At 38.9% G+C, this 15,595-nt stretch overlaps 1 protein-coding gene across 1 annotated transcript in view; it reads right to left on the bottom strand.

Moving 5' to 3' along the window:
- The window catches only part of MALRD1 (MAM and LDL receptor class A domain containing 1), a 604,410-nt gene that overhangs the window by 398,253 nt on the left and 190,562 nt on the right, over window positions 1–15,595 (bottom strand). The window contains exon 20 of the mRNA XM_027121490.1: window positions 1,809–1,896. Coding sequence (XP_026977291.1) covers window positions 1,809–1,896 — 88 coding nt within the window. The remainder of the gene's footprint in view (window positions 1–1,808; window positions 1,897–15,595) is intronic.

Genomic DNA, 15,595 nt, shown 5'->3' with positions numbered 1-15,595 from the left:
TGTGTGTGTGTGTGTGTGTGTGTGTGTGTGTGTGTGTGTGTGTGTGTGTGTGTGAAAGAGAGTGAGAGAGAGAGAGAGAGAGAGAGAGAGAGAGAGAGAGAGATTGAGAGGTTTCACTAGAGAAATTTTCCAACAGAGATCAGAAAGAAGTAAGGGGGTGAAGGGGATATCTGAGGGAAGTACATTCCAGGAAGAGAGAATAGCAGGTATAAAAGCCCTGAGGCATGAATGGGTTGGAGTGCTCAAGGACCAGCCAAGAGGTCTTGTAGTTGAGAGACATCAATTAGAGGCACATTGGCAGAAAGTAAAGTCAGAGCCGTATGAGAGGGCCGGTCATTTATTCCTTGGAAGTTATTGGAAGAAGTTTGGCTTTTGTTCTGAATGAGATGGGATGTCATAGGAAGACTCATGATAGGGTAACATGAGCTTATGTAAGTTTGAAAAGGATCATTCTGGCTGCTGTTTTGAGAAGAGATTATGTGGTTCAAGGGTAGAAGCAGATAGATCATTGACAAAGCAACCACAATAATCTGTATAGAGACGACAGTGGCTTGGACCAAGGGGAGAGTATCAAGAGCAACGAGAAGCAGTAGACTCCGGATATATGTGAAGGTAGTGGCTCATCAGATTTGTTGATGAAGAAGAAGCAACTGGAGATAAACTATCATTTACTGAGACAGGGAGGCGTGCAAGAATGATCGGATTGAGGGAGCAATGGGTCATCAAGAATTTACTTTTAGACACTGAGGGATAAAGGTAAACTTGTTGAATTCTGATTTCCTTCTGCTGGCTTTCCAGAGAAGCATTTGGCTTTCTGCAGAGTTTCATAGAAACCACTGCACAGAGAATGTAATTAATCCTGCCAGAATGATGAGGTGGAGAATCAGAGGTATGACATTAGCTACAGCAGAAAGAACTGGAATCCAGCCCTCTGATTATGTCTGGGGAGAGGCTGGTACTCCTCTGACCAATAACGCTACACTGTGATGGACCAGGGCTGCAGGTTAAGTTTTCAGCACTTGAAAGTGCTCTCCACATGGATTATTGTGATTGATTTTTAAATTATCCAGCCTCTGATCACTCTAGGAAGGAGACTGTGCTTTCTCTTGTCATGCAATTAAAGAGTCTACAACCTCAGTCCCAGGAGTTTGAATTTCAGCCCTTTTAGATCATTATGCACTGCCTAGAATGAGTTTCCCCTGGGGTGTGTTTGTTTTAGGTTATTTTCCCTAGTTATCTTTGAGATGCCTAGTACATCTAAGTTTGGATGTTGAGTAGGTGGTTAGTATCTAAGTCAGGAGTTCAGGTGAAAGGTTGAGGATGGAGATATAAATCTGGAAGATACGTATTAGATTTTTAATGGAAAGAAGTCCATAACTTGGAAGGGAAATGGCTGGCAACAATCCTTAGGAATATTTAAAGTGCAGCCCGAGAGTAAAACATCACTGAAGGTACCTGAGAGGTTATTAAAGTCTCCAAAACAATGTGATCATAAGGCAACCAATTCTGTTCTTATAACCCCCCAAATATGATGGAATTACAGTTTAACTTCAGACACGATTTCCTAATATTTTGCATATGATAAGACACAAACACAACTGATTCAAACCTCTTTACTATGTTTGCAAAGATTTTAGACTAATTACTAGAAAAGATTCACAACCTTTTCCAGGGTTAATAGATTAGTAGAATAGAATAGAACTGAGAGTATTTTTGAATATTTCTGGAAATGAAATATTGATTTCCTTGGCAGTTGTTTCAAGTAAACAGGTTTGAAAAAACTCATATACTAAAATATCCTTCCTTACCAGGGTAGAGGGTGCAGTCCATAAATGACAAATCATCAATTGCAATGTCTCCAGTGAAGCCATCTCCCACTGAAGCTTCCACTGAAATCTAAGAACAATATAAGAAATTTGTTAATACTGTGAAGGAAATTAATTTCTGGAAACTCATGGTTGAAAAGGAATTCAGAATTTACCTAAAGAAAACTCTCTTCTGAACCATTAAAAACATAGTTTGCAAAAGTTTCCATAAGTAGGTATCTTGTCTCTACCTGAATACTTCCAGTAATAGGAAGCTCCACACCATACTGGGCCCATTAAATCCATGAAGCCCATTCTGTTTCTGGTGAGTATTGATTTTTTGAAATTTCAGCATATCAGATTGATATCTACTTCCTTTTAACTTTCAACCATTAATTCCAGACTGGTCCTGCTTTTTTCTGAGCCTTTAAGTATCTGAAGGCAAACTACGGAATCTTTTCCCACCGTTGCCCCAGTAGTTCAGCTGTTTCCAAGGTTAAACCTCTTCATCCTTCAAGAAACCAAATTTGTTGCCAGAGGTACTCCCTACAATGCACATTTTGAAGAGCTTTAAAATTTTTCTCCCGTCGACCTTATTCTGTAACATTTTATGGAACTGGCTAATCGTTATTAGATCTCCTTCAGAACCTCATTAATCACAGTGAACTCAGATGACATCGGTGCTTACAGGAGCTGCAGTTCCACTGAAACTCCAGTAAAATGTGAAATACTGACAAACCACTATAGTATACGGCAGATTGTGATTAGGGCTGAGATTTACTATAATAGAATTAATCATGATGAATTATTTTAATACTCATGCAAATATGCTGCATACTTACTAGGAATCCTGCTATAATAATGAAGAACATTAAGCAAACTCAAACTTAAAAAACACATTCCTTTTTTCCACTATTACATGAATATATGTTTCTGTTTCATTTTTCCTCACAAATGCTATATGTGGAAGTTGAAATTTTATTTCATTTTTCAAATTCTATCCTCCATTAAAAGTTGTTTCATACATTATTTATTCCTAATTAAAGAAGATAATTAAAAGGTCAAATTACTGACCTTAAGCCTCTTGACATCTTCCACCAACTTTCTAGGTTTTCTTGAGAACTACCAGAATTTTCTCCTTTATTTGTCACTGAGGAAATGACGCAATTTGGAAAAGGTTTATTCATTTAATTAATGGGCAAATATAGTTCACCTAATACTGCCTGGGGAACAGGCAGTCTCCTACTGCTTTAAAATGGGTCACCACAAATATAAAATGCACCCTTCTTTTCACCACCAGCATGATTAAAAGAAATAAGCAGAGAAAACAAAAACACAAAAAGAATACTCAGTACAAAATCATACAATTATTCTAATAAACAAAAAGCCAGCAGTCAGAATTTGGCAGAACAAACTGTAATAAAATATCTTCTGTTTTATAGGGAAAAAAGACTGCAGTTGGGTGAACAATAGGGAAAAGGTGTAAGCAAGGACTGATTAATAACTAATACACTAATTAATTACAAATACATTCTTTGGATCAATATTTGTCTATCCCAATACAATACAGGACATGGTAATAAAAAGCTCAGAAGATGCAAGAAAAAGGAAAAACTAGGATAAATAAAAATAAACACTACCAACGTGACTACACTGCTCATGATTATCTTAGTTTATTCATGAGAAGGGATAGAAAATTGATATAAAAGAATCTCAAGTCTATGAAAAGCATACCTGTACATATAAATATCTGTAAGCTAACTTTAGGGATATATACACATACATAGCTCCATTTGAGCGTGTAGGTGGACTTAACTGTTCCAAAGCATTCCTTTTGTTGTCTTTATACGGTCACAAGTTAAAGAATTGGCCATTTGCAAAAGTTACCAATTTTCTCATTTATGGTCTACACCAGGTGAGCAGCATTTCTGAGTGGATGTTGTCTGCACAAGGAGTATTTGTATTGGAGTTTACTTCATATTACATGATAAGCATTTTGATATTGCTTCTACTAGCATTCATTGCCAAAGGGAAGACACGGAAATAATCCAGGCAGTGACAGTTGGGTCTTGCTCTAAGACACAATTTAATTACCGTTTTTTACCAAAATATCTTCTATTTTCTAGTCTCTAAATGGTAGCATTCTTGAGAAAGAGTGAACAATAATTTCAAGCTGAGATACTAAAAAAATGTCAATTTGTATATATAACTGCAATCTCAGCCTCTTTTGAATATTTAATTAAGCCAGCCATTAAAAAAAAAAAGCCTACCTGATAACAAATCACATCTTGAGAAAAAGTTATGAACGCTGAAGTTCAATTTTACTTCTGTCCTGTATTTAATTTAGTCTTGCAAAAAGTTTTGCAAATTACCCTAAGAAACTAGTCACAAAAAAAGAGCAAACCCAAGTGTGTCTATTCTGGAAAATCCACTTTCATTTTTGGTGTTTTTCCAATAAATGGAAGGGTATTAAAACACTAATGTTATTGTATGTGAGGCAGTATTGCCACTCTAGACATTAGGGATGCCAAATTTTACTCTTAAGTTTCATTAACACCTTATTGAATGACTTAAAGGGCAACTGAAAATTCCAGTTTGGTCTGAATGACCTGCATTATCTGCAGAGGCCAATTCTACTTACATTAGAACTACTACTGCCGTGGAAGTTTTCTAAAGTAATCCAGCTATTCTAAGTTGTTCTTCTCATGGGCTGGTGCATGCTCCAAATAAAGATGGAGTGGCCTTGTCAACTACCTTGGAAATATTAGTTCTAATATAACCAAAGACTATAATATAAATAAAAGTCTAAAGACTTAACAGATTTTTTTTTCTATATTTAGGAAACTTTGAATTATTCATCAAAATATTTAAATGATATGAAAACTATTATCATACATATGTAAGACAGAATTTAATCATAATTTTTACCAAAATATCTTCGATTTCCTAACATATATATAATTAACACACACATATATATACACACTTATAAATAAAATAGTCTCTATTAACTCATAAGAAAGAAAAATGGAATTGACTCAGCCTGCCATCTAGTTTTACCAATCTGTGTTTGGAAAAAAAATATGAAATTCCAGCATAATATACCAATTTTTAATATAACACATCTTCAGAAAGACTTGAAAGAAAGGAATTGTTGTTTAAAATGTATAAAAAGCATGTATCCCATGTGGAGTAACTGGAACTCCAATGCATTACTGATGGGAATCCAAAATGGTACAGCCACTTTGGAAAATGGTTTGGCAGAGATAAACCCAAGCACTTATGGTCAATTAATCTATGACAAAAGAGGTAAAGACAGTTTCTTCAATAAGTGGTACTGGAAAACTGGAGAGCTATATATAAAAGAATGAAATCACAACATTCTCTAACTCCCTATATAAACTCAAAATGGATTAAGGACCTAAATCTAAGACCAGAAACCATAAAACTCCTAGAGGAAAATATAGGCAGAACACTCTTCGACAAAAAATCGTAGCAATATTTTTTTTTGGATCTGCCTCCTAAAACAAAGACAATAAAAAATAAACAAATGGGGGGCTTCCCTGGTGGCGCAGTGGTTGAGTCCGCCTGCAGATGCAGGGGACGCGGGTTCGTGTCCCCGTCCGGGAAGATCCCACATGCCGCGGAGTGGCTGGGCCCGTGAGCCATGGCCGCTGGGCCTGCATGTCCAGAGCCTGTGCTCCGCAACGGGAGAGGCCACAACAGTGAGAAGCCCGCGTACCGAAAAAAAAAATAAAAATAAAAAAAATAAACAAATGGGACCTAATTAAACTTAAAAGCTTTTGAAAGCAAAGGAAACCACGGACAAAATGAAAAGACAACCTACTGAATGGGAGAAAATATTTGCAAATGATGTGACCTATCACGGGTTAATATCCAATGTATATAAACAGCTCATACAACTCAACAACAGTAAAACAAATAACCCAATTAAAAAATGGGCAGAAGAACTGAATTTTTCAAAGAGGAAATGCAGATGGCCAACAGGCACATGAAAAGATGCTCAACATCACTAAGCATGAGGAAAATGCAAATCGAAACCACAATGAGATATCACCTCATACCTGTCAGAATGGCTATAATCAAAAAGAACACAAATAAATGCTGGTGAGGACGCAATGAAAAGGGAACCGTCCTACACTGTTTGTGGGAAAGTAAATTGGTGCAGTCACTGTGGGAAACAGTATGGAGGTTTCTCAAAAAACTAAAAATAGAACTACCATATGACCCAGCAATTCCATTCCTGGGTATATATCTGAAAAAAAAAATACTGTATTTCTTCTTCGCTAATGCCAGGCTTTACAATATATGGATTGCTAAGAATTTTTTTTCTTTGAGTGTCTACTTTGGTATTGTGCCAACTGTTTCCTTGGTTACCAAGCAGGAAGAAAGTCTGGAGTTTCTCACCATCAACGACAGAAGAGACTAAATGGTGATGACCCAATTCCCATGAGTTTAGTTTAACCCAAACAGTGCTTTCAAGTAGAATAGTTTGCCAAGTACTTTTAAAGTAGGATATTTCACAAGAAGATACTGCCTGTAGTTGCCACAATCCCCATTACTCCCTATCACACCGAACTCTAAGGCGGAGTGTCAGTTGCCATTCATTATTTTACACCTGAACTACTTCTCTTAATTCACATCCCTTGCTTCCAGGGGCACTTGGGTTTGCAATTCCTTTTGCATACTAGTTAGGTCAGAAACCATGAAGGGTCTGAGACTTTACCCTACTCGCAAGCTAACGTCAGCCTGCCACTGTTTCATATACATTTACTGACAGAAGACACAAGAGTCTTGATTTACAGAGATAGCAAAACTCATCAGCCAGAGAAATATCTGCCACTGGTTCCCCACTTCCCACAGGGAAACATAAGTGCCAGATGTTTCCCTGCATGAGTAATGGGTTGCACCATAGAAGAACCCCAACATTAGGAATTTCTAGCTGTTATAGGCTGCTGGCACATCTGAGGGAGAGGGAGGAGGAAAAGGAGGAGGTGAAGCGAGAGGGAAGGAAGGGGAGGGGCAGTAGGTAGGTAAATTACTCCAGAATGTAAGCAAATGTCTCAGGGTAGACTCCATGCAATACATCCTTTGCTCAAAAGCTGAATAATGCAGGACACAAGAAATGCATGGAGAACCGTCTCCCAATGGGGAAGCTGGACAGTGCTACATTGCTGATATATTTAATTTGTAGGAGTATGATGATCGCTTCATGTATGTGTAAATTGAAACGTTTATCTAAATTCAGCCTCCTTTCCTCTTATACCTCATTTTATACTATTCTGAACTGAATGAGTGTAACCTGTTAGAGTCTCTCAGAGATGGCCACTCAGCTGCTGTTAGCCCAGGTCCTTTTCCACCGACAAGATCTTTTCCCATCAGAGCTTCTGCTATATTAAGAGTAGAGATTGTGTTTTTTTTTTTTTTAAATAAATTTATTTATTTTTGGCTGCGATGGGTTTTCATTGCTGCATGTGGGCTTTTCTCTAGTTGCGGCAAGTGGGGGCTACTCTTTGTTGCGGTGCACAGGCTTCTCAAGGCGGTGGCTTCTCTTGTTGCAGAGCATGGGCTCGAGGTGTGCGGGCTCAGTAGTTGCAGCACGCAGACTCTAGAGAGCAGGATTAAGAGCACAGGCTCAGTAGTTGTGGTGCATGGGCTTAGTTGCTCCATGGCATGTGGGATCTTCCCAGACCAGGGATCGAACCATTGTCCCCTACACTGGCACGCAGATTCTTAACCACTGCACCACCAGGGAAGTCCGAGAGTAGAGATGTAAAAAAAGGAAAAAAAAATCAAGGAGGGAAGGATGTGGTTGAAGAAATAAGGTGACTGAGAATTTCATTCAGGCTTCTTTATTTAGACAGAATTTTGTTATTCATCTTGAATGAAAGAAACCTAAAAAAATTATCTCTGAGTTATTCAGGTCATATTAGATTGATCTGCTTTCCACGGTTTTAAAGGGTTGGCAAGTCACAAAGATTATGTCTGCTACTTTTTTCTCTAAGCCATTTTAGATGCACAGGAAGGGCCAAAATTTGGGTGAGTTTTTCCCCCTCTAATTCTTCACAGTGCCTTTGTGGAACTTGCCTAAGTGGATTTTAAAAGGGATAAATGTTAAAAAAAAAAAAAAAAAAAAAAAAGGGATAAATGTTGATCAATTTGAAATTAATTTGCTACGTGAAACTCTACAAACTCACATGTTATTTTAAAGCATCTTCCAAGGACTCATATAGCACATAACCCATTTCACATCTCATCTATTATGTGATGAAGACAAATAAGTAGTTCTCAATTTCCCTAGTTCTAAGAATTTATACGGAACCTATTTGATTGGAGGTTACAAAGATACATTTAATTGAAAAAAGCCTGATCAATATTAGAGAGAGAAAAGGGATGCACGTTTAAAATTATTGGCTTAAAAGTTTGGAAAACTGTGTTTTTATTATTTTAAAATGATGCAATATGGTATAATAGGATTTTTTTTAACTTCTTTATTACAGTATAAGTGCTTTACAATGGTGTGTTACTTTCTGCTTTATAACAAAGTGAATCAGTTATACATATACATATGTCCCCGTATTTCTTCCCTCTTGCATCTCCCTCCCTCCCACCTTCCCTATCCCACCTCTCTAGGTGGTCACAAAGCACTGAGCTGATCTCCCTGTGCTATGCGGCTGCTTCCCACTAGCTATCTATTTTACGTTTGGTAGTGTATACATGTCCATGCCACTCTCTCACTTCGTCCCAACTTACCCTTCCCCCTCCCCGTATCCTCAAGTCCATTCTCTAGTAGGTCTGCATCCTTATTCCCATCTTGCCCCTAGGTTCTTCTGACCATTTTCTTTTCTTTCTTTTTTTTAGATTCCATATACATGTATTAGCATATGGTAGTAGTTCTTCTCTTTCTGACTTACTTCACTTTGTATGACAGCCTGTAGGTCCATCCACCTCACTACAAATAAGTTTCGTTCTTTTCATGGATGAGTAATACTTCATTGTATATATGTGCCACATCTTTATACATTCATCTGTTGATAGACACTTAGGTTGCTTCCACGTCCTGGCTATTGTAAATAGAGCTGCAATGAACATTTTTGGTACATGACTCTTTTTGAATTATGGTTTTCTCAGGGTATATGCCCAGTAGTGGGATTGCTGGGTCGTATGGTAGTTCTATTTTTAGTTTTTTAAGGAACCTCCATACTGCTTTCCATAGTGGCTGTATCAATTTAAATTCCCACCAACAGTGCAAGAGGGTTCCCTTTTCTCCATACCCTCTCCAGCATTTATTGTTTGTAAATTTTTTGATGATGGCCATTCTGACTGGTGTGAGATGATATCTCATTGTAGTTTTGATTTGCATTTCTCTAATGATTAATGATGTTGAGCATTCTTTCACGTGTTTGTCGGCAATCTATATATCTTCTTTGGAGAAATGTCTATTTAGGTCTTCTGCCCATTTTTGGATTGGGTTGTTTGTTTTTTTGATATTGAGCTGCATATGTTGCTTGTATGTTTTGGAGATTAATCCTTTGTCAGTTGCTTCATTTGCAAATATTTCCTCCCATTCTGAGGGTTGTCTTTTTGTCTTGTTTATGGTTTCTTTTGCTGTGCAAAAGCTTTTAAATTTCATTAGGTCCCATTTGTTTATTTTTGTTCTTATTTCCATTTCACTAGAATGTGGGTCAAAAAGCATCTTGCTGTGATTTATATCATAGAGTGTTCTGCCTATGTTTTCCTCTAAGAGTTTGATGGTGTCTAGCTTTACATTTAGGTCTTTAATCCATTTTGAGTTTATTTTTGTATATGGTGTTAGGGAGTGTCCTAATTTCATTCTTCTATATGTAGTTATCCAGTTTTCCCCACATCACTTATTGAAGAGGCTGTCCTTTCTCCAGTGTATATTCGTGCCTCCTTTATCAAAGATAAGGTGACCATATGTGCATGGGGTTATCTCTGGGCTTTCTATCCTGTTCCATTGATCTATATTTCTATTTTTGTGCCAGTGCCATACTGTCTTGATTACTGTAGCTTTGCAATATAGTCTGAAGACAGGGAGCCTGATTCCTATAGCTCCATTTTTCTTTCTCAAGATTGCTTTGGCTATGCGAGGTCTTTTGTGTTTCCATACAAATTGTGAAATTTTTTGTTCTAGTTCCATGAAAAATGCCAGTGGTAGTTTGATAGGGATTGCACTGAATCTGTAGATTGCTTTGGGTAGTAGAGTCATTTTCACAATGTTGATTCTTCCAATCCAAGAACATGGTATATCTCTCCATCTATTTGTATCATCTTTAATTTCGATCATCAGTGTTTTATAATTTTCTGCATACAGGTCTTTTGTCTCCTTAGGTAAGTTTATTCCTAGATATTTTATTCTTTTTGTTGCAATGGTAAATGGGAGTGTTTTCTTCATTTCACTTTCAGATTTTTCATCATTAGTGTATAGGAATGCAAGAGATTTCTGTGTATTAATTTTATATCCTGCTATTTTACCAAATTCATTGATTAGCTCTAGTAGTTTTCTGGTAGCATCTTTCGAATTATCTATATATAGGATCATGTCATCTGCAAACAGTGACAGCTTTACTTCTTTTCTAATTTGGATTCCTTTTATTTCTTTTTCTTCTCAAATTGCTGTGGTTAAAACTTCCAAAACATGTTGAATAATAGTGGTGTGAGTAGGCAACCTTGCCTTGCTCCTGATCTGAGTGGAAATGGTTTCAGCTGTGAAACACTGAGGACAATGTTGGATGTGGGTTTGTCATATATGGCCTTTATTATATTGAGGAAAGTTCCATCTATGCCTGCTTTCTGGAGGGATTTTACCATAAATGGGTGTTGAATTTTGTTGAATGCTTTCTCTGCTTCTATTGAGATGATCATACGGTTTTTCTCCTTCAATTTGTTAATATGGTGTATTATGTTGATTGATTTGCGTATATTGAAGAATCCTTGCATTCCTGAGATAAGCCCCACTTGATCATAGTGCATGATCCTTTTAATGTGCTGTTAGATTCTGTTTGCTAGTATTTTGTTGAGGATTTTTGCATCTATGTTCATCAGTGATATTGGCCTGTAGTTTTCTTTCTTTGTGACATCTTTGTCTGGTTTTGGTATCAGAATGATGGTGGCCTCGTAAAATGAGTTTAGGAGTGTTCCTCCCTCTGCTACATTTTGGAAGAGTTTGAGAAGGATAGGTGTTAGCTCTTCTCTAAATGTTTGATAGAATTCGTCTGTGAAGCCATCTGGTCCTGGGCTTTTGTTTGTTGGAAGATTTTTAATCACAGTTTCAATTTCAGTGCTTGTCACTGGTCTGTTCATATTTTCTATTTCTTCCTGCTTCAGTCTCGGAAGGTTGTGCCTTTCTAAGAATTTGTCCATTTCTTTCAGGTTGTCCATTTTATTGGCATATAGTTGCTTGTAGTAATCTCTCATGATCCTTTGTATTTCTGCAGTGTCAGTTGTTAGTTCTCCTTTTTCATTTCTAATTCTATTCATCTGAGTCTTCTCCATTTTTCTGGATAAGTCTGGCTAATGGTTTATCAATTTTATCTTCTCAAAGAACTACCTTTTAGTTTTATTGATCTTTACTATCGTTTCCTTCATTTCTTTTTCATTTATTTTTGATCTGATCTTTATGATTTCCTTCCTTCTGCTAACTTTTGGGGTGTTTTTGTTCTTCTTTCTCTAATTGCTTTAGGTGCAAGGTTCGGTTGTTTATTTGAGATGTTTCTTGTTTTTTTAAGGGAGCCTGATTCCTATAGCTCCATTTTTCTTTCTCAAGATTGCTTTGGCTATGCGAGGTCTTTTGTGTTTCCATACAAATTGTGAAATTTTTTGTTCTAGTTCCATGAAAAATGCCAGTGGTAGTTTGATAGGGATTGCACTGAATCTGTAGATTGCTTTGGGTAGATTGTAATGCTATAAACGTCCCTCTTAGAACTGCTTTTAGAGCATCCCATAGGTTTTGGATCATTGTGCTTTCATTGTCATTTGTTTCTAGGTATTTTTTGATTTCCTCGTTGATTTCTTCAATGATCTTTTGGTTATTAAGTAGTGTGTTGTTTAGCCTCCATGTGTTTGTATTTCTTACAGATTTTTTCCTGTAATTGTTATCTAGTCTCATAGCATTGTGGTCAGAAAATATACTTGATATGATTTCAATTTTCTTAAATTTACCAATGCTTGATTTGTGACCTGAGATATGATTTATCCTCGAGAATGTTCCGTGAGCACTTGAGAAGAATGTGTATTCTGTTGTTTTTGGATGGAATGTCCTATAAATATCAATTAAGTCCATCTTGTTTAATGTATCATTTAAAGCTTGTGTGTTTCCTTATTTATTTTCATTTTGGATTATCTGTCCATTGGTGAAAGCAGGGTGTTAAAGTCCCGTACTATGATTGTATTACTGTCAAGTTCCCCTTTTATGGCTGTTAGTATTTGCCTTATGTATTGAGGTGCTCCTATGCTGGGTGCATAAATATTTACAATGGTTATCTCTCCTTCTTGGATTGATCCCTTGATCATTATGTAGTGTCCTTCTTTGTCTCTTGTAATAGTCTTTGTTTTAAAGTCTATTTTGTCTGATATGAGAATTACTACTCCAGCTTTCTTTTGATTTCCATTTGCATGGAATATCTTTTTCCATCCCCTCACCTTCAGTCTGTATGTTTCCCTAGGTCTGAAGTGGGTCTCTTGTAGATAGCATATATACGGGTTTGGTTTCGTATCCATTCAGCCAGTCTATGTCTTTTGCTTGGAGCATTTAATCCATTTATATTTAAGGTAATTATCAATATGTACATTCCTATTACCATTTTCTTACTTGTTTTGGGTTTATTATTGTAGGTCTTTTCTTTCTCTTGTGTTTCCTGCCTAGAGATGTTCCCTTAGCATTTGTTATAAAGCTGGTTTGGTGGTGCTGAATTCTCTTAGCTTTTGCTTGTCTGTAAAGGTCTTAATTTCTCCATCAAATCTGAATGAGATCCTTGCTGGGTAGAGTAATCTTGGTTGTAGGTTTTTCTCCTTCATCATTTTAAATACGCCCTGCCACTCCCTTCTGGCTAGCAGATTTTCTGCTGAAAGATCAGTTGTTAACCTTATGGGGATTCCCATATGTGTTACTTGGTTTTTTTCCCTTGCTGCTTTTAATATTTGTACTTTGTTTTTAATTTTTTATAGTTTGATTAATATGTATCTTGGCATGTGTCTCCTTTGATTTATCCTGTATGGGACTCTCTGTGCTTCCTGGACTTAACTATTTCCTTTCCTATATTAGGGAAGTTTTCAACTATAATCTCTTCAAATATTTTCTCAATCCCTTTCTTTTTCTCTTCTTCTTCTGTGACCCCTATAATTGAATGTTGGTGCATTTAATGTTGTCCCAGAGGTCTCTGAGACTGTCCTCAATTCTTTTCATTCTTTTTTCTTTATTCTGCTCTGCAGTAGTTATTTCCACTATTTTATCTTCCAGGTCACTTATCCGTTCTTCTGCCTCAGTTATTCTGAATTGATTCCTTCTAGAGAGCTTTTAATTTCATTTATTGTGTTGTTCATCACTGTTTGTTTGCTCTTTAGTTCTTCTAGGTCCTTGTTAAACGTTTCTTGTATTCTCTCCATTCTATTTCCAAGATTTTGGATCATCTTTACTATCATTATTCTGAATTCTTTTTCAGGTAGACTGCCTATTTCCTCTTCATTTGTTAGGTCTGGTGGGTTTTTGCCTTGCTCCTTCATCTGCTGTGTGCTGCTCTGTCTTCTTTTTGCTTACCTTACTGTGTTAGGGGTGCCCTTTTCACAGGCTGTACTTTCATAGCTCCCGTTATTTTTGGTGTCTGTCCCCAGTGGCTAAGGTTAGTTCAGTGGGTTGTGTAGGCTTCCTGGTAGAGGGGACTAGTGCATGTGTTCTGGTGGATGAGGCTGGATCTTGTCTTTCTGGTGGGCAGGTCCATGTCTGGTGGTGTGTTTTGGGGTGTCTGTGGCCTTATTATGATTTTTGGCAGCCTCCGTGCTAATGGATGGGGTTGCGTTCCTGTCTTCCGAGTTGCTTGGCATAGGGTGTCCAGCACTGTATCTTGCTGGTCGCTGAGTGGAGCTGGGTCTTGGCATTGAGATGGAGATCTCTGGGAGATTTTTGCCATTTGATATTACGTGGAGCTGGGAGGTCTCTTGTGGACCAGTGTCCTGAACTTGGCTCTCCTACCTCAGTGGCACAGACCTGATGCTTCGCTGGAGCACCAAGAGCCTGTCCTCCACACAGCTCAGAATAAAAGGGAGAACAAAAAGAAAGAAAAAAATAAGATAAAATCAAATCAAGTTATTAAAAATAAAAGATAATTATTGGACTTCCCTGGTGGCGCAGTGGTTGAGAGTCCACCTGCCGATGCAGGGGACACAGGTTCATGCCCCGGTCCAGGAAGATCCCACATGCCGCTGAGCAGGTAGGCCCGTGAGCCATGGCCACTGAGCCTGCACTCCGCAACAGTGAGAGGCCCGCATACCAAAAAAAAAAAAAAAAAAGATAATTAAGAAAAAAAATTTTTTAAGTAATTAAAAAAAAAAATGGACAGAACCCTAGGACAAATGGTAAAAGCAAAGCTATACAGACAAAATCACACACAGAAGCGCACACACACACACACACACACACACACACTCACCAAAAGAGAAAAAGGGAAAAAATATATATATATCGTTGCTCCCAAATTCCACCTCCTCAATTTGCAATGATTCATTGTCTATTCAGGTATTCCACAGATGCAGGGTCCATCAAGTTCATTGTGGAGCTTTAATCCGCTGCTCCTGAGGCTGCTGGGAGAGATTTCCCTTTCTCTTCTTTGTTCGCACAGCTCCTGGGGTTCAGGTTTGGATTTGGACCTGCCTCTGCGTGTAGGTCGCCTGAGGGCGTCTCTTCCCACTCAGACAGGACGGGATTAAAGGAGCAGCTGATTCCGGGGCTCTGGCTCACTCAGGCCCGGGGGGAGGGAGGGGCCCTCGCAGTGGCAGGCTGTACAGGCTCCCGGGAGGGGCGGCGTGGATAGTGACCTATGCTCGCACACGGGCTTCTTGTTGGCTGCAGCAGAGGCCTTAGCGTCTCATGCCCGTCTCTGGGGTCCGTGCTGATAGCCGCGGCTCGCGCCCGTCTCTGGAGCTCCTTTAAGCAGCACTCTGAATCCCCTCTCCTCGCGCACCAGGAAACAAAGAGGGAAGAAAAAGTCTCTTGCCTCTTCGGCAGCTCCAGACCTTTTCCCGTACTCCCTCCCGGCTAGCTGTGGCGCACTAGCCCCCTTCAGGCTGTGTTCACGCCGCCAACCCCAGTCCTCTCCCTGGGATCTGACCTCTGAAGCCCGAGCCTCAGCTCGCAGCCCCGCCCGCCCCGGCGGGGGAGCAGACAAGCCTCTCGGGCTGGTGAGTGCCGGTCGGCACCGACCCTCTGTGCGGCAATCTCTCCACTTTGCCCTCCGCAGCCCTGCAGCTGCGCTCTCCTCCGCGGCTCCGAAGCTTCCCCCTCCGCCACCCACAGTCTCCACCCGCGAAGGGGCTTCTAGTGTGTGGAAACCTTTCCTCCTTCACAGCTCCCTCCCACTGGTGTGGGTCCCATCCCTATTGTTTTGTCTCTGTTTTTTCTTTTTTCTTTTGCCCTACCTGGGTACATGGGGAGTTTCTTGCCTTTTGGGATGTCTGAGGTCTTTTGCCAGCGTTCAGTAGGTGTTCTGTAGAAGTTGTTCCACATGTAGATGTATTTCTGATGTATTTGTGGGGAG

The sequence above is a fragment of the Aethalodelphis obliquidens genome, unplaced genomic scaffold, assembly GCF_003676395.1.
Source record: "Aethalodelphis obliquidens isolate GAN/ISIS:26980383/991018 unplaced genomic scaffold, ASM367639v1 scaffold23, whole genome shotgun sequence".
Classification (NCBI taxonomy): Eukaryota; Metazoa; Chordata; class Mammalia; order Artiodactyla; family Delphinidae; genus Aethalodelphis; species Aethalodelphis obliquidens.
The sequence above is the reverse complement of the archived record's forward strand: the minus strand, read 5'-3'. Positions and strand labels throughout refer to the sequence as shown.